The sequence below is a fragment of the Anopheles bellator genome, chromosome 2 (assembly GCF_943735745.2).
Source record: "Anopheles bellator chromosome 2, idAnoBellAS_SP24_06.2, whole genome shotgun sequence".
In the NCBI taxonomy this organism is placed as follows: domain Eukaryota; kingdom Metazoa; phylum Arthropoda; class Insecta; order Diptera; family Culicidae; genus Anopheles; species Anopheles bellator.
The window spans coordinates 38837761-38857304 of record NC_071286.1 but is presented as its reverse complement, the minus strand read 5'-3'; the positions used below and the strand labels follow the sequence as shown (position 1 = coordinate 38857304).

The window sequence follows — 19544 nt, the reverse complement described above, 5'->3', positions numbered from 1 at the left end:
AGTGGTGTGAAGTAGCCGTCGAATCAGGGGCGGCATTAAAGTGGCCATCGGGCATGTGTGTGTGTGTGTGGGTTGGTGAGAAAAATGGCACTTCCTTCAAAGAGACAGGAAGTTCTGCGCCCTAACGTCATCGATGAGCCAGCGAGGTCGGTGCCCGAACCACGGCCTCAATAGTGGGCGAATCCTTGAAAGGAGTTCAAGCCGTTCTTGGGAAAGAAATCCGTGTTACCAAACTGTGAATAGCGTGCTGCGTGTGTGAGCTCACCGAGCAGAATAACGGTGTTCGTTAGTGCTCCGCAAGGATGTGACCGCAGAGTGGTTTGGACGGGTGTTGAAAGCCGTTTTGGGGTTTGCGACCGCACGGGGCGTGAGAGTGAGCGGGCTGGGCTGCGGAAGTAATTCGTCTATCCAGCTAAACAGCTTCTTCGGTGTAGAATTCACAGTGTAACAGCGTGTGTACGCGTGTGGCCAGAGAGGCGACGCCCGGCAAATATGATTATGAAATCATGCTCGCGGCGGTGCCCTGGCGGGTGGGTGGTGTGAGCGGTGCGTGCAGCTAGCGATGTGGCCAGCCATCTCCCGGCGGCAGCAACGACAGCCCAAGAACGACGTCGGCGGCGGCGACGCAGCGACGGCGCGACGCATCAAATAATCATGCTGCCCGCCACGGTGATGATTGTTGTGGTTGTGTTTGCCGTGTGTTCGCTCGTAGCGCCGATCCGCACCGCCGGCCCCACCGGCGGCGGCAACCACCTGGACGACGGCGAGCCGGCGCTCAAGAAGCCCACGAGCTCGCGGGTCGTCCACACCAAGTACGGGGCCGTTTCCGGCACCATCGAGCACCTGGACGGGCGGCACCTCGATCCGGTCGAGGCGTACCGCGGCATCCCGTACGCGTCGCCCCCGGTCGGCATACTGCGCTTCATGCCCCCGGTCACCGGCGCCCTGTGGTCGGGGGTGAAGAAGGCGGACAGGTTAGACACCTCGGCTCATTGCTCCGGAAGCCGATGCCGAATGCCGCTCAGTGTGGGGAAAAGAAAAAAACGAACCAAAACCGACGGCATCGGCGGCACATCCTGTTTCCTGGTGTTTTCGGCACTGCTAACCGGATGTTCTTTTATTTCTCTACTCACCTTCCCCACGCGCTCACCGCCGACGCCCCAGGTTCAGCCCCGTCTGCCCGCAGTGGCTTCCCGACATCTACAACGAAACGGCGGCCCTGGAGCGAATGCCGCGCGGTCGGCTGGAGTACCTCCGCCGTCTGCTGCCGTACCTGCGCAATCAATCAGAGGACTGCCTCTATCTGAATATCTACGTCCCGACGCAAGGTGCGTAGCGACAGCGAATCGCCTCCCTTAGGAAGCTTCTGGTTCACGTGGACCCACCAAAGTGCGACAAAAATAGAAGGAACCCCAAAGGCACACAAAGGATCTTCCTCCCCCCCACCCTCCCACACATAGCGGTGTCGTTACCAAGTGTCACTTTGGATGTTTTCGTGGCGTGGCCAAAACACGAAAGACAAACAAACCGAATGAAACAAACCGCCGAGCCGAGTGGTCTGAACCCGGCGGGCCACCACCACGGGCGTGTGGAGGGAAAGGACGATTTCATGAGATTTTCAGGGAGCACCGGGGACACTTCGCTCGGTCGACCACGCGATGCTCGGGAGAGAAACGTTTGGAGCGTTTCATCATCTCGAGCTCCTCGGGCCCCGGCAAGAACGGGAGATTATATTTTAATACATCAAACCCACAGCTCCCCGGGCCAGCGTATCGATTTTGTGACATCGGAAAACTTGGCACACACTGAACGGCGAAAGAATAAACGGGCTCCGCGTAGCATCAGCTTCCCGTCGGAGCGCCGCTTGGGCCGGCCATCATCACCACGCCCAAAAGTCTCGGAGGGTCTTTTCTTATGTTTGGAGTGCAAAATCCCCCCCTTCGCCACCTTCTGTGGCGCGCGCGCACCGTTAGTGGGCAAACCAAAAACCGGAAAAAAACAAAAACCAACGGAAGGACATCGTTCGCTGTCCGCGCGCGTCATCGTCATGCTTAATCGGTACCGACCCAACCAACATTTGACCACTTCCGTCCCGGGCCCGGGGGGGATAAAAAACGGTGGGAAGCCGTACGCAGCGGGCGGTTAGGGAAGCCCGAATAAAACCGAAATCCTTTTTTGATAGGCGCGCACCCCCGGGGGCCCGTGCCCGTGAAACGCGCGCCCGTAAATGGCCGGAAGCTCATGTTCATTTCATGTATTTTTTACGGCTTTCTTCCGTCCGATCCCGACGGACCCTTCCCGGACCAGAGGCTTGGGCCCCAATGAAATCATAATCTACTCCTAATAAAGCAGAAAGAGAGGCAGATAAAAACCGACAGAGAGAGAGAGAGAGAGAGCGCGAAAGGCAGGCTGAAAAAATCCTTGACACACGAGACCGACCACAGGATATATTTCATTCCAATGACGACGGTGCCCGGCGTGGGCAGCCCGGAAATCATCGCAGCGGGCCGGGCCGGGGCCAGGCGAGGCATCGGGCCGATGCCACACATTCTTCAATCGACATTAAAATGCCGGTGATTCCTAATCAACTCACGAAATTCCTGCACGTGGCAAGCAGCGGACCGAGCCGGGAAAATAAAACCGAGAGTTTTCCGCGCTCGCATCCACGTTTAATGAACAACATTCTTCGGAGAATGTTCAAACTGACGTGTATGTGTGTGAGTATGTGTGTACTGTGCGAGTCAATGAGTCCAAAAGTTCGTTTCGACCAACAATCGTTAAATCACAGCTGATGTTGGCGTCTATGGTCGCTTCAGGTGGCTTTCGTCGGGCCCAGAAGATTATCCGTTAGACTCTGGCATTTAGTGGTGGGTTCCTGTGTTATCCCTTGTCACATCATGATGCAAAATCCAGGCCCAAATAGTCCTCTCTGATTTATCAACACTTTATTCTTCTGCACAAATGTAGAAAGATTTTGTAAAAATAATGTGTGTCTCTAGTGCAGCAGCACCCATCGTGTGGACTTATTGACCCACGTGTTACACGTGTGCTTTGCCAGTCAATGAATCATTGCATTTCGATGCCCGGCCGACCTTTTGGCAGCGTGCCGACTTTGGCAGGTAGCAAACCCCCGACAGGGCTATCTTTGATCTCAGAAACCGTAATGTTTTTCGAAATTCAGCCACGGCCAGCACGTTGATTTGCGGTCCTATTTTTTTGTGCGAATTTTAGATTAAGCACCGTTAAAAGAAAAACGAAGTGAAACGGTCGATCGCGCAGCGTAATCGTTTGGGGGAAAACACGCCGTACTTTATTAACCGTAGCGAAAGGGCAACGATTTGCGGAACGGCTCCAATATTTATTAGACATTGAATAGGGCAAGGATTCTAAGCAATCAACAACGCAACGCCCGGGGACGGTAACAAGTTGACAGTCGAACGAGAGACGACCCACGGGCGGACCCCAAAAACCCGGGACAGTATTTCAAATCATACCGAACAAATAAAATTAGCTCCATCGGAGTCCTGGGGTGCGGGGTGATGGATGCCGCTCGGCACGATTCTCGATGCCCGTCGCACCAGAAAAGGAGGCCGCCTTACCCTTTACCGTCGCCGGAGCCCACAATAAATCAATGGAAACGTATTAATCGCCAGGGGACATCGCCAGCAGCAGCATAGTCCGGGGTGGTCCCCCACTAAAAGCCTTCGACCCACGTTTCGCGAAGAAATGTGTCTTTTACACGGTGACATCTCACGAACGGAGCTGACGAAGGTTGTCGTGTGGCTGGAGCTCGCTTCCGTTTTCCGTCATGTCCCGGGGCATCATAACACACATAAAACCCGCCATTAATTATACACCCGCCATTCGGTGCCACGCGTGGTACTGCCAGGGCTTTGATGAGCCAGCACCTAATCCGACGTGCGGTATAAACACACGCACACTCACACATATACGTGCGCACATTAAGGGTCCTGGGCGTGAGATTCTTTCGGGTACTGGCCGGGAATCCTGGCCGGCAACGTGCCGTAGCTAACGGGGCCAATGTGACGTCTCATCTTATTAGCTCTATAAATTAAATTTCCAAATATCTCGAGTGCTTCGGTGGGCGATCCCCTCACGCACACGCTCGCCCGATGGCCTCTGGCGGAAGGAAACTTCGTCCCCACCTCGGCCACCATGCCAGGCCATGAGTCCGCGCGATGGTGGAACGCATTTGCCCGTAACTGACAGTTTCCGGCAACAATTAATCATTTGTTTGATTGATCAATAAATCTTCGCCGTCCCCACTCGGTGGAGCACTCAATCTGTGGCCCCTGGGGGCGGGCGTGGGGGGGCCATGACAGGGCCTGGCCGATTCCGATTTGTTTGCCCGGGACGTCTTATCCTTTTCACGCACATCCCCGCTCTCTGTGTATTACCAGAACTCATTTGCCAATCGGCGGTCCGGCAGACTCCGGCAGGACAAACAGAGTCCAGTCCCTGTGGCCTGTGGACCGGGAGGCGCCAAATTGTTTCGCACGCCGTGACTTGACACTTCCTGCCCCGGTTCGACGTCTGGCGCAGGCGGCCAGCAGGACTGAACTGCCCGTTCCGTCGGGCTCGAATCGTTGCTACGTGACGTCCATCCGTCCTCAACACGATGTCGGGCCCACTTCACGATGTGATGCTTCAAAACTTCCGCCAGCTCCCGCTTCCGGCGGGCGTACCGAGCGTATGTAAACACGGGTTGCGTGTGTAGCGCCTACGTACGACGCGTGTGTGCGTGTTCTGGGTCCCCGGGGCTCGCCCCCAGACACGGCATGATGGATGAGCTGTGCGGATGAGTGGTGAAAAACAAGCACACTTTACATATTTTTCAACCAAAAACCAATGAGATGCGGTTCGAGTCACGGTGTGGCACGGTCGCCCCGGGGTTGCTGGATTGGTCGAATCCACACAAGACGGATATTGATTGATTTATCCCGGAGAGTAGTTCGAGGACCGGGGGGCGAAACCCGTCCGGTGCCCGTTAGCTTGGGGCCCTCATTCTTGATCTGGAAGTCAAGGACTGTGTCGTAAATGGAAAACTGATGCATACCCAACTTTTTTGCACACTTTGCCATTTCTGATTTGAGCCGGATTTTCGAAAGTGTTCTGCAGCCAAAAGCCAAACCAGAGCAACATAAACTCGGAGCAAACCCCACTTCTCTAAATATGTACAGCAAATTGTAAATTTTCACCCAAAGGCGAATGTTGTTCCCTGTAGTACATGAAAGGGAACCATATTCGGAGGAAACCTAAAGACTTATTCAACTTCCGCGGAAACACTTATTTTAGCGAAAGCCCCGGAAGGAGCATGAGTGCGGCATTTTCTGGCTACTCCAAATTAATCAAACTTTTCCCAAAGCTCCCACGTACGGCCCGTGTGATCTTCTGACCTCCTGCCAAATGCATGCTATCAGTTCTGTGTTTCCACAGTCGCTGCTGGCACTGGCAGATACCGGCAGACACAGGCTATTTACTCTCACAATACCCGAACGAACGGGGCCGGTTTCAGGCAGGTCCGCAGAGTCTTATAAATATTAAATGACCGCCTGACCAGCGGCAGTCTTCGTTCTCCTACGGCCACTGATTATATTTATGCTCGGCCGCTTTCCGTATTCCGTACGCTACGCCTGTGAGCACGTGCGGATCGGATGGTGCCCGGTCGGAACCATGCTGTGACAACAGGCTGAGGCGACTCGGCTGGCCCATTCTTGTAACATCGATAAAACTAAGAACTAAATACTCCTTCGAAGGACACACCTGTGTCGGACGCATGGCCGCTTCACTTATTAAACATGCTGTGCCGTTGTTGTGTTTTTATTGAAATTTTGTCAATTGCTGAAACACTCTGGCTCCGAGAGCTACGAACAGGCGCAAGGGGTCCTGGCAGGACCGGTGACCACTTTTGGTAGTTGGCCGACGGTAAAAACGCCTACTTGAAGGGGACACACTGCGCAGTGCTTAAATTGCTATTCGACCACAAGCTGCCAAGCTCGAGAGCGTCCGAATAGATCCGCCCATAAGGTTGGCCAGCTGATGGCCTGTGCCTCCGGTTTCTAGAGGCACTCTGGTCCACCTCAGAGCCAACCATACGGAGCCAGCCAATTGAATTCGATCCAGTGGAATATCTTATTAATGGAGCAATTTAATAAAGATGAATTTTGATTACGGCCACGCACGGCCGGGAATGCGAATGAGGCAACGAAACGCCCCAAAAACCGCAACCAGCGAGAAATGTGTGCGGCTCGAATTTAGCATTCAGCCAGGAGGGGGGGGAACCTCTTCCGGTTCTTGGGAACATCTTGGGCCACCGTGGCCAGAAGGCGCCAAAACAAAATTCCGCTAAAGCAGAAGGACCACACTGGACGTGTTCAAGTGGCAGTGGTTGGCCCGGTCGCACGGAGCGCAATCCGTACTTGAATGGAGATAAATTGAATTCGGACGAGTACGTTCCGTATTAGTGGGGGGAATTGGCCGCACTGGTGCTGGCGTCTTTTATCCGCTCATGGACGCCCGGTGACCTCGGTCACCTTCTTCAAGCGATCGATCGTGATTCGTCGGATGCCGTTTATGCCAATGCCAATCATAAATTCTTCCACATCCGAACCGTATGCTACCGGGTGGCTGGCGTAGGCTGCGAGGAAACCAGAAAAGCCCACCGGAAAAGGCCAACTTCTTCAAACAATGGTGGGTCGCCTGCGGTTATTGCGTTGGTAGAGTATTTATTTTGTCGCGCTACCGGCCATACCGCTACCGGTGCCAAGAGCCGGAGCCCGGATCCGATTCGCGTTCGTGAATCGCAGCAAACGGGAAACATATTGAAATTTATAGACCAAATATTCAACAATCTTTATCGGTGCAGATTTATGCGGCATAATTTAGGCCCCACCGATCCCCCCCAAAACGAATGGGAGCATTGTCATGGGGTCGGCGCAAGTTCGCAGAAAACCCGCGATTCGGGACGAAGCCAGGTTCAGGGTGAAGCTAACATTTTGAATCAAGATTTTGAAATATTGACAAGGTCAGCTAAATCACCGTTCACAAATCACAACCACTGATCTGGTTGTATCAATATTTATGGTAAATATAAAGCATTTTCCTCTGAAATATGGTGGGCTTTGACCTCCTTTCGGCAGTACGTTCATAGAATGCAAGTTTTAAAATATGAGTAACATAAAAAACAAGAATTGCCACGAGCGTTAATTTAAACACCTGGCACCCATGGCATCGAGAGAAATCGAATAACAGCAGTGTCCCTGTCCCTGGCTTGCCCATATTTCCGGCAAGTGCCATAAGCGCTGGGCAACTCTCACTCCTCCAGCGCCAGTGTATCGAACAGTCGACAAAGAAATCATCATACAAAGTATCAAGTTACTCCTGGGCAAAGATATCATGTTTCCGGGCTTATCGCCATCGAATGGGCGGAAAAAAGGGTGGGCGAATGGACCTCAAAAACTAACACATTCGAACACAGAAGTGAGCAGCGAACGGTACCATACACACTCACGACGGATTCTAATGGATTAAACGTGTAGCAAATCCGGTCCCAATGGAGCGAAAACGGGAAGGAGCGGATTACTATACGACATAAGCATCCAATTAGAAGCTTACCGAAGCTCGCATACCTTCGAATCTCGTTTGACAGATAGGTTTACTTCCTTTTTTTGTCGCTTGCCTCCATCTGGAGGATCTTCGGTGGAAATGGCTGGTCACGGTGGCTTCGGCGGCTGCTCACTTCCCCAACGGTCGCTTAATTCTCATTGATGTGAACGACAAGCTCATTTGGAGAAAAGCCTTGTAAGTGTGTCGGGACGCGCCAGTCGGCTGTGTTAGGTAGCGCGCATGTCGCTTGACAACTTTGTCGGGCCAGGATTTAACAGGGGTTCGTCGCCACGCCACCAGCAGTGCCCAAGACAGTGCGGTGTGTGCGCTGTTTTGTTGTGCGATATCCGCTGTCACACACGTCTTAGACCCTGTTCCTGCCGGTACCACGTGTACGATAATTCGAGAGGACTTTTTGGCACACCGTCTTACCGTCGTCTTGTTGGAAAAGGATTAGACTTTTCAAACCGTACCAAACTCTGCATCCGACCTTATTATGTCGTGCCGCAAGGGTCCAACATGTAGCATGTGATGAATTGCGTTTTATTTATTCGTCACCACTAATGCTACATAATGTAACGCAAAGTGGAACCAATCTTCGCGCACGGGGCACAATCGAGCAGAAACGAGGCCGCACGGCGCACGGTGAATGAATCAACAACAATCTGAATAACTGTGCAAATAGACGCCGGTATTGGCACCCTCTTACCTAGCGGCCCTTCAGAAGTTTTGAATTTTCTTTCAATTTCTCCCACGTCGATCCCTCGGGGTCAACAGGCACAAGCACTCGGTGTTCGCCATCCAGCTCACGTTGTTAAGGCCCACTCTCGGCACCGCGGATTGCCGGAAGGTACTCGATACAGATTATGGAAAATTCAATTCGGAAATGGTCGTCACAAGTGTTTTGCGACGAAAACAGGACGATGTTTGCTTCGATCGTACAAAAAGCACACTCTCCATCGTTCGGGGAGCTGTGTCCATGACACATGCCCGGCTTGGCGTGTTCGCATTTTCCGTCACACGGGCGTGATTTATGTCTGTTCACCTGTCATAATAGGCAACAAAACCAACACGAACGAGCATGGTCTGGTTGTGGCGTGTCTCCGGGCTTAATGCCAGTCAAAAATATTCGTCCATATTTGCGTCGAAAGCATAGGGGACTCTGAGCGAGTTCCAGATTCGAGCAGGAAAAAAGTTTGAATTATATTGTAATCGGTTTCGGAAAACCTCGAACCTCGGGCTTCGGGGGACACAATTCAACGTTAAAGGGCGCCGTATTCAACTAAATTATACACCAGATTCTACAGAATTAAATGGGATTGTTATCACATGTTCCACTACGTTTGTTCCATTGGTTTACAGTCTTTAGGTTTATCGCTTTTTCTTCTACACAAAAAGCACTTCTTCCAACACTTAAGATAGCGGGGCCGTTTTCCAACACCGATGAGCATTTAAACGGCAACGATAACGAAACGGCAAAGTGCCATTACCGGAGCATAGATAAAAGTATCGGAAGATCCATCATTGCAGAGCCGTGAATCGAATTTCATCGGTGGCGATCCATTAACGTGGCGCATTGTGTTTCACTCTCCCCGTTTTTCACAGCCGGCTCGCGGGAAAGCTCCAATTCGCAGAAGTTCGCCGTGATGGTGTTCGTCCACGGCGAGTCGTACACGTGGAACAGTGGCAACCCGTACGACGGGTCCGTTCTAGCCAGTTTTGGACAAATTTTAGTAGTTACAATCAATTATCGTTTAGGAATACTAGGTAAGTGCCAGCTTCCCAGGAGTAAGCTTATACATTTTATTCACAAACCATCCATTGTGAACTTTGCAGGATTTTTAAATGCCAACGTCGACCGGTTCTCGAAGGCCCCGGCAAACTACGGGCTGATGGACATCATCGCGGCCCTGCACTGGATACAGGAAAACATTGAAGCATTCGGCGGAGACCCCAAGAGTGTGACTCTGGCCGGCCACGGTACCGGGGCCGCATGTGTTCATTTTCTGATAGCGTCGGCGGCGGTTCCCGAAGGTAGGTTGTGCCTGCCCGCCAAGAATCCCGCGGGGGTCCCGGGGCATCACTCCAGGATACCGAGATCGGGCCAAGGATAAGGATTTCTTCATCCTATTCAATTTTGCAATCCCCGCTGTCGGCAGCCGTCAGCCGGGTATTCTCCACAATGGCACCGATCGAGATTTATCGAGTGTTTTCAGCGAACCCATGGTCAAGCTATTGAAAAGCCAGCAAAGCGCTCTGTGGGCTGCCTCGTTCGATCTTATTTACCGACGGTATTAGATTGGCCCCATCAAGATATCAGCATTCCTTCCGGTTTCGAAATCGGATTAACTGCTGCATTGTCGATGGCTTCCGACCGAAGCTCTACGCAACGGTATTCAATTTCAATTAATTTGGAAACGATTCACTATCAGCATATTCTAGCTCGTATTTTCCCGAACAACAACTTCAGGGGGTTGATTGCTATTTTCACACCTGAGCCGTGCGCGCGTTCGGTTGCTCGTTTTCCCACGTTTCATTCTGATCATTTATAGATAATGGCCAGTCCAGTTCAAATGTACGGGAAATTGTAGCAACCACAGAACAGCACTCGCGTATCCATTCATTTTGTGGCCATGTTTCATACTTCTGCCGAATGCAGAAAGCATTCCGCTACTGTTCCCTTGTAAAAAGCATGGAAAATATTTTTCAAATAACTTCCATGTTTTACGGTTCTCGAATGCTCGCTAATGGTCCTGCGAGTCCTGCACTGTTCGACACGTAGCATGGAACGCTGGAAAATCGAACGGTATGTGATACTAACGGTATCATTTGCCAATTGGAATTTGAAACTGTTTTCAACCCGTTTTTGCTCCAATCGAATCCGTCACACGGTGCGTGCCTCGCTTGATTGGTAAACTACTGGCCGTAATAAAAGGGCGACATGGAAAAAAAAAACATTATTTGCCATCATTAACTGCATTCCCGATCCGTAGATGGTGCTCTTGATTTATATGCCCCCACGGGCACCAGTTAGCACCAGTTTCCGGTTCCCCTTGGTGCGTACCAACATGGCGCCGGCATAGGCGGTCCTTTGCTTAACATGCAAATTATGGCAGCAGCCGGCTGGGAAAATGGAGCGGAACGATTGCGAAACTGCACGTCGTTCGAGCTTGGGCCCGCCGGAGGGGCCTTATGGAGGATTTATGATTAACGTTGTTTTTCAGACACCCGCCAGATGGCGCACGGGGCGCCCACCCCAAAGCGGCCCCTAATGCGCAACGGTTGGCCAATATTTGATCAACAACAAACACACACGCTCCGGCGGAGGTCGGAGCGATGGCGCGTGCACTTGAGTGACGTTTCAATTGCCATTGCCAGCGAAGTGCTTCTTTTTCCTGGAACGAATCCCGGCCCGGACTCCCAGTGGTTGGCCCAGTTTGGCCTCCGCTGACCAGGGCGACCCGGCGTGTCATCGTTTATGATCAAAGCTTGCGCCAGTAACTGGGTTTGCAAATGTTTTCCCAAATGCAATGGAGAGTGCAGCAAACGGTGATCCTGGAAATGGGGGCCCCAGAATGTCAGGTTCAGAACCCCACGGGACCTCACGGAGCAATAAATGCCCAGAAATGCAGCGGCGCTCATTTGCATGTCCTGCCGTCGTTGCAGGGTTGCTGTTCCATCGCGCAATCATGATGTCCGGCTCGGGGCTGGCACCGTGGTCGCTGGTGGGCGAACCGGCCAAATTCGCGGCGTACGTCTCGCACCACGTCAACTGCTCGCCGGACCTACCTCACCAGCTGCTGCTCAAGTGTTTGCGCGACAAGCCGCTCGAGGACATCCTGTCCACCAGCGTGCGGGCCCCGGACTTTGGCAACGCGTTCGGTCCCAGCGTCGACGGTGTTGTTATAGGTGAGCCGCAGACGACCTCAAGCAGGGTATCCGGGGGCCGGGTTTTTATGCACGCTCTCTCTCTCTCTTCTCTCCGGCCCTTAGATACCGGCGAGATCCAGCAGATGGACGGGACGCACTACAGCGACTACAGCGGTATGCCGTCGGCGGTGAAGCCTTCCGCTCATATCCACAACACGCTCAACACCATCAACGCGATCCTGTTGCGCAAACTAGCTATTAACAAATTGTCCAAGTAAGTCCAAGTCCTTCGGGAGCGTTCAGTCCGTCCGTCGGGCTAATTATGTCCATCCGCGGCCCATCCAATGCAGGTACGACCTGCTGGTGGGGGTGACGAGGGCCGAAGCATACTTTGCGTTCAACTCGGAGGACGTCCAGTACGGCATCGAGGCCGACCGGCGGACAAAGATTCTCAAGAACTACGTCAAGAGCACGTACAGCTTCCACCTGAACGAGATCCTGGCCACGATCGTGAACGAGTACACCGACTGGGAGCGCCCGGTGCAGCATCCCATCAATATCAGGTGAGGTCGGCATAGCCCACCCTTTCGTGGTCCCCGTCCACCCCTCTGGCGGGTGTCCGTTTTCCAAGAACCAGAAAACGCAGCCCATCGGATGAACTCTCGAGAAGGCCCCGGGTCTGACTTAAGCCATTTATTTTCCTCGTTACACGCCATCAATCGCGCGGCCACCGGACCGGAACAGGGACGAAACGCTGGAGGCGCTCAGCGACGCGCGGCACGTGGCGCCCGCCGTGCAGACGGCCGACCTGCACTCGGCCGACCATCGCAATTCGTTCCTGTACGTGTTCGATTACCAGACGAAGTTTGGCGATTTTCCCCAGGTAAGGCCCACACCGCCGATAACGTGGCAAATGATCTGCTTCATTAGCTCCAACGTCTTCGACGGACGAATCACGTGGCATGGGCGCATGGCCGAACGGGACCAGGTTTCCTGGTGTTTGGGCCGTTTCCCACTTTCGTTCACAGTCTATAGACTGGCCATTGGGTTTTCAGCGTCCAAAATGATGCAGTGCACACGTGGACGGTATCAACCGTCTTTTATTTTTTCCCTCCTCACTGGCTGTGACTAGTGGTGGCTTCAGTTAGCATAGTCCTTGTAGCCGAAGGCACAAGCCTGTCAGAATAGCAAATGTTTTAGCAAAAGCTTCGAGAAGTAGAAGGTGCCTTTCGAGCACCAGTCCATCGCGCAACGCGTCTTTTTCGCCTACCAAATCACATCCTTCGAAGAAAACGTCCCCGAAGACCATAGTTGTAGCTACGCGGCTCGATCCGACTAAACCTCAGCCTAAATGGAACATACTTGGGATAAATTTTGCTGCTTCAACCTCAAAACATCGCTCAAAATTGAGGGAATCGGTTTGTTAGCATTGTTTTACCCATGTGCTAGTTCTCTCCACCTGCCACAACAGTAAATTTGACAATTTTAAATTATTTTACTGTTTATCGATAAACGCTCTTTTTCTGATAAGACTTCAGGCCATCGTAGGACTTAAATGATGTTTCCAAAGCTTATGGCGAAGAGTTTCCCGCTTTTGCCGGAAAATTTTCATTACAAAGATCCATTACAGTATAGCAGAAGATGACAGAATGCGTTCAGACCTTGCCTTATTACATTAAGCATTTTGTTACTAAGTGGCACAAGGAAAGTGCAGAAACTGGACTTGACGGAAAATTTTTAGTCATGAATTATTCGCTGTTTCCTTATCGGAGCCTTATCTTTATCTTACCCAGTCAACAAAGATTAACATTATGCGTCGTTTGCGTAATTGTGTTAATTCCTTAAAAAGACTTTATTCGTAGAGAGACTATTCCTGGTCCATACTTCTTGGTTTATTCGGTATTCGCCTGGCTTAGCACCATGTGACTTCTGGCTATTCACTACCGTTAAGAGACCGATCCGAGGACACCTTTTCCAGTCAATAGTTGAGATAGAAGACGAAATGTAGAATGTGTTGAAGGCTATTCAAAAATTGGACCAAATCTAGACATCGGTTATATTGCAAGATTTTTCGAGTTACAAGCGAATTCCCGATTTTTTGTGGCCACAGCAGTATATTGAACATCAGGCCCGGTTTTTATTTCAACGAACTCCGGAATATGTTGATTGACTTGGGCGTGAATGTAGTGTACAGAAAAAAGGTCTGAAGCGTCTGAAATATTTAGTAGTGCCAGTGCCGTATAGTGGACCCTAGAAAGTCAATATCACATTCTCAGTATTGGGTCTTCCGCTGTCCAGCCCACCCTCGGCAGTTCGGATATCGGACCACGCCGCAAAGCATCCAGAATTTATAAAGAAAACATTCCATCGATACGCTCGCTCCCGATTAGCTATTTTTCAATCTCTTGTAAAGGAAACAATGCAACAAACAGTCAAACCACAATGCTGCCCACTGCTGTCCCTCGGGAGCGCAAGATATTGGAATTCCTTCGGTTTCGTGCCCCCCCGGGGGTGGAAATCAAGAGCTTCCTCCCGGCAGGGGAGCGCGCCACCCGCAAAAAAGCTTGTGTTTCCATAAATTATTACACCGAATCTGTTCGCAGCACACCGACCGATTGACCCCGCCGGCAGCTCGTTCGGGTTAAACGTCCCCGGCCCGGTTGGCCGAAAATAACAAGTTCGATTCGGTCGAGGGAGAAATGTTATCCGGCAGCAGGTTGTACCCAATACTACTACCACGCATCATCCGCGCGACCGGCAGGACGCCCGAGGACACGCCGTGATTAAATATCCAGTTTGAGGGCAATACTTTTGCTGTCCAGCAGCCCTCCAGCTAATCCCCCGTCGATGGCTGCCACGGCAACAGAACTTTGCCCACGCCCCGTTTCCTCATCCCCACGGATCCTCCCGACGCTGGCGGGCGTGGCCGCCGGATCGTACCGAAACCACCGGAATGTACGCCTGCGTGAAGCCAACCAGCGCCTGAAGTTGCCTAGAGTCGCCCAAGAAGCGCTCTCGGAGTCTTCGCCCGACCGACCACCATTTTACAGTCCCGCTGGAAACTCCATGGAAACTCCGCCGGGAAAACTATTATTTGCCGTTCGCTTTAACCATTCCCATCGCAACCGGCCCCGGGGAGCGCAGTTTCATCGCCTCTTCCCCGCGGGGCCACCAAATGTCATGGTTTCGTGTGCATTTCGTGTTTCTATTGTGGTGCTCGATTTAATGAGCAAACAAACGAATTTATTTCTCCACCGAGGCGCAAACCTACAACCGAGAACAAGGACGGCCGAGGACACGGCGACCAACTAATCTGCAACGTTCGGCAACCCCTACAACCGGACGCCCGCTGGGTGGATCTGATTTTTTGTGCCCGTCCGAAGCTGTGTTTCTCCGCCCCTCGGTTTGGTCCCGGTCAGAATTCGCGTCCTGACCGTGTCCGAGAGGGAAAATTCGAAGCCACCGCTTTTTTCGCTGGTTTGGTTTGTGTTTTGCTTCCCAGAATCGGGTGCCTGACCGCGCACTGACCGTGCGCTAAGTTTGAATGTCAATCGAAGCTCCCCGTGCCGTGTGTTTGTTTGAATCAGGCGGTTTGCGGATTTAGCGCGACCGCAACGCACCCGCAACCCGCAGCAGGACGGCGACGGAAACGGAAAACCTCAGCGAAATAAAATACGAACCGAACCGCCCCAAAGGCGTAACCCGCGAGGCGAATCTCACGTCCGGTCCAGGTTAATAATCCTTTTTTCCTCCCGGATGTCGCTCGGAAGCGGTGCGTCCCGTTGGCCGGCAACATCCTGCCATCGGTAGCGTGACCTCCGGTCGGTAGTTTGAGCTTTTTTCTTCGATGCGTTCGGTGCATCGATTTCGATTCCGGTGTTCAAAACCCGGTGGCTTAGGGTCCGTCGCTTCGCTTCGCATTCCGTTCGTTTGATCATCGTGCCCCGCAAGCGATAACCGCACAGTATAAAATGGCACGCGGTACGCATAAGGACACAAACGAGCGCACGGTCGAAGGCAGCAGAAGGTCCCGGCTCGTAGTCGGAACTTATGGGACTCGGCCACAGTTCGCCCAAAAACCGTCGAGCGTACGGACAATGTTTCAACGGTGGTCCCATCGTTTTTTTCCACAGCGCCAAGGCTGCATCCACGGCGAGGACCTGCCGTACCTGTTCGGGGCGCCGCTCGTCGGAGGATTCAATCACTTCACGCGGAACTACACCAAGTCCGAGATTGCGCTCTCGGAAGCGGTCATGATCTACTGGTCCAACTTCATCCGTGCCGGGTATGTGCTCGTAGTTGTTGTTTCAAACCCCCGCACAACTCGCCCCGACCCTCACTCCCTTGTCCCGTGACCGGTTTCACCTCACTTGACCGCGACGGCCAGCAAATGGCCGGCGGCGCGTGGGTCGGCCAAAACTCCGGTCCAGTCACTGGCCTCTCTCTCTCGGCACTGCCAGCATTATGGCCAGCATTCGTGTCCAACATCGCCATCAACTCTATATCCCCGGACCGGACCGGATGCACTCGAATGTCCGCTTTGTGTTCCTTTTCCGCACTCGGAGCGCGTTTTGGAGCACTCTCAACTGACTCATCGCCCTCATTTTTTTCTTCCTGTCCTTTTTTCCCCTTTTTCTCTCTCTCTCTCTCTATCTGACATACGCACACGGCCCTGGGCCTTCGGTTTATTGCTCATCCGCTGTTAATAGGAACCCCAATGAACAACTGGAAAATGATCACGTACGGGACCGAACGCGCTTCAAGAACATCGAGTGGACGCCGTACGAGAGCGTGCACAAAAAGTATCTCAATCTCGGTAAGTACCCCATGACCCAACAACGGGGCGCACCAAGTCGGGAGCACCTTCTCCGTTCGCGGCTCGCGTCAATTTAAGGTCGCGCTTTGATGCGGCCCAGAACGTTCGGGCGGAAACGTTGCGGAAACCCTGTGACGTAGGTCGGGCCGGGATCTGGTCACCATTTTCACGGGACACGGTTTCTGGGGACGTTTCGGTGAACTTATCGGCCCCCCGCCCCGGGGTGGGGAGGCGACCTACTAGACTGTTCAAAAAGTTTTGCGGTTCGATAAGAAACACACAATGTTTCGGTTTGAAACACACTTTATTATTCAGGATGGTCTCCTTGAACATCTTTAAAATACGCTTCCGCATTTGTTGTGACGTCATCATTTGATGAGACACGCTTTTCACGTTGCATTTCTTTGGGTTTGAACACAGATGGTAGTCGCTAGGGGCCAAATGTGGTGAATACGCTGGATACTTCAACATTTCGAACTTTAATTCACGATTTTTTTTATATTTAAAAAAAAGCTCTTGTGACAGAGGATGTTTTAGTTTTTGCCCTAATGAAGGATGGTTTTCTACTGCAAACTTGATATTCAAATTTTCCGTTTCATTTGTTCTAAAAGGTTACAACAATAAGAAATTTATTGTTTTACCAGTTTGCAAGTGATCCGCTTGCAAAATTCAATTCCCATCCAAAACAACCGACGGTAACACCCATTTGGGCGATTTCTGGGCTCGAACTCGCTTCGAACCATCAGGTTCACACCACTCCTTAGCCTCTTGTTTTAATTCAGGATCGTAGTGATAGACCAAGGCTTCATCCCTAGAGGATGATTCAATGCATAAAATCCAATTCATCTTTTCGAAAACGCTCTAAATGTTGCCGAGAAAGTTGCATTCAAATGCGTTTTTGTTCCATTTTTAGCAAACAGCTTTCAGGAATTCAAAACATCGCTCAAAATATTGGTTACAATGCTCGATGAGAAGTCTAGGCCTTGTACTAAATCTCTTTCAGTGAATCGACGATTTTCGAATACGATATCCTGTATTTTTTTCAACGATGCCGGTGTGTGTTTCAGCGAGTTGTGTCCGTCTTTAAAGTGAATCGTCTTCAATGTTCGTACGACCACGTTTAAACACACAAAGTCCCTTTTAATGTTCTAATTGAAGGTGAAGATTCCTTGTCCATAAATTTCCTTCGTTTTTAAACCTTTAAAAAAAATTGAATCATACTTGATTTTTTCCATTCTGAAAAGATCCTGTGCCACGTCGATATTAAATGGCTTGTAAACAAAGAATGAATTGACCGATTGATTGAAGCTTCAGATACGTTCATATGAAGAGCGTACCAACATAAAAAAATTAATTTAGCCTAGTCGCAGCGCCTTTCCTTTATTGAACCGCAAAACTTATTGAATAACCTATAATAAGGCGCGCTGCCGAATGCATTGTCTTTTCAAGGGGGGTAGGGCCCTTTTTCTGTTCAATTCCCCCGACGCCTCCCCTATGTGGTGGCGAATCGGATCGTCACGTCCTGCCGAAAAAGGTTCCGATAGTTACCGCCGGGAAACCTGACTCTAGAACCCTTCGTGACTCCCCGTGTCTTCACGGGGATGGTTCACTCTCGGGCGAATCTCGGTGGACTTTCGAATATTCATGGCATCGTTAGCGGGGTGGTGGTAAAAAAAGACGATGGCAAAGAAACGTCGGCCTAATGGAACTCTGCTCTCTCCTGTCATCTTTCACTCCACTCCTCGGTAGATACGAAACCGAAGCTGAAGAACCACTACCGGGCGCACCGGTTGTCGTTCTGGCTCAACCTGGTGCCGGATTTGCATAAACCCGGGACGGACGATGTGCCGAGCGCCCACCACGAGCTGGAAGCGGACGACGAGGAGCCGACGGTCGCGCTCCCGACGGTGAAGCCGCTCAACCCACCGCAGCGTGATCCGGCCCACGGCAACTACTCGCTCTTCACCACCCAGGTCTTCTCGCTGCTCAACTTCTCGTCCTACGGCATCCTGCCCAACGGGACGCGGGTGCACACGGGTGGCACCGCCATCCCTCGGCACCGGCCCGTGATGGCCGAATCGTCCGAGGCTCCCGACGACGACGCGGCCGGTGGTGGCGCCGGTGGGTCGTCAGCCGGTGGGACGGGTGCAGGCGGGGCCGGCCTTTCCGCGTCCCAGGAGGACGGGTTCGCCGCGTACAGTACGGCGCTGAGCGTGACGATAGCGATCGGTTGCAGTTTGCTCATCCTGAACGTGCTCATCTTCGCCGGGGTGTACTATCAGCGGGACAAGACGCGGCTGCACGAGCCCCGCGCCGGTTCCGGCCCCGCCGGCGGTGGTGGTGGTGGTGCCAGTGGTGGGGGCACCGGGGGCGGATCCATCACGACGAAGAAGCGCACCGAGAACGGCCAAATGCCGAACAACATCTGCGGCGAGCTGGAAGCGCTCACGATCCACGCCAAGAGCGATCCGGCCACCATCCTGGGCCACCATCACCCCGCCATGCTGCAGCACCACCACCACCACCACCAGATGCCACCGCCGGAGTTTGCCGATTTGCCGCAGAGGGCGCCACCACCGCCGAAGCACCTCAAATCGGTCCCGGATGGGACGGGCGGTGGGATGCTTCCGGCGCACGCCCTCCAGCTGATCGGCAGCAACTGTGGGACGCTCACGAAGAAGAGCTGCGTCAAGTCGGCCAACCTGACGCCCGGTGGTCACCCCAACGTCGGCGCCCCGAACGTCGTCACGATGGACGAGCTGCGCGTGTGACGTTAAGTGTCGTTCGCTCTCGAGGACGTCCGGATGGCGGCCACTGGCTTCGGCCGCGCGGGAGGCGCGCTCCCTGTGCCCTCGCTAGACGGTGCCACGACCGCCCTCTAACCGCGAAGTCGTCCGGCATCGGCGTCGGAAACTGGTTTTCTGTTCCCATTCGGTTGGCAACAATGGCGCTGGGGTGTACAAAAAGTCCGCGGACAGCACACGGCTTGGCACACAGGCGGAGAGACAGGCAGGACAACGCGAAACCCCGAGAGAGCGAATGTTAATGATGAATTTCGATAGGTTATGAATAGTAAGCAGCAGCCACCGTCGCAGGAGCCGAGAGCTGAGTGAGTCCTGGCCAGCCACTGTGGGGGGACGGGATGTCCTTCCCGCGTTTTGGTTTTTGGTCCACCGGCGCCGGCGCTAGGTGTAATTAATCAGGCCGCCCTACTAGCGCCCGGCCAAGCCAC

The 19544-nt window shown here is 52.6% G+C and overlaps 1 protein-coding gene across 1 annotated transcript; it reads left to right on the top strand.

Annotated features, from left to right (window-relative positions):
• The first annotated feature begins 648 nt into the window (after window positions 1–648).
• Window positions 649–19083, top strand: LOC131206885 (neuroligin-4, Y-linked). Its single transcript, XM_058199473.1, has 11 exons — window positions 649–974; window positions 1165–1328; window positions 9232–9393; window positions 9463–9660; window positions 11293–11535; window positions 11620–11770; window positions 11847–12059; window positions 12241–12379; window positions 15630–15781; window positions 16206–16312; window positions 18062–19083. The coding sequence occupies exons 1-11, from the start codon at window positions 655–657 to the stop codon at window positions 19081–19083; spliced, it is 2871 nt and encodes a 956-aa protein (XP_058055456.1). The 5' UTR covers window positions 649–654.
• The last annotated feature ends 461 nt before the right edge of the window (window positions 19084–19544 follow it).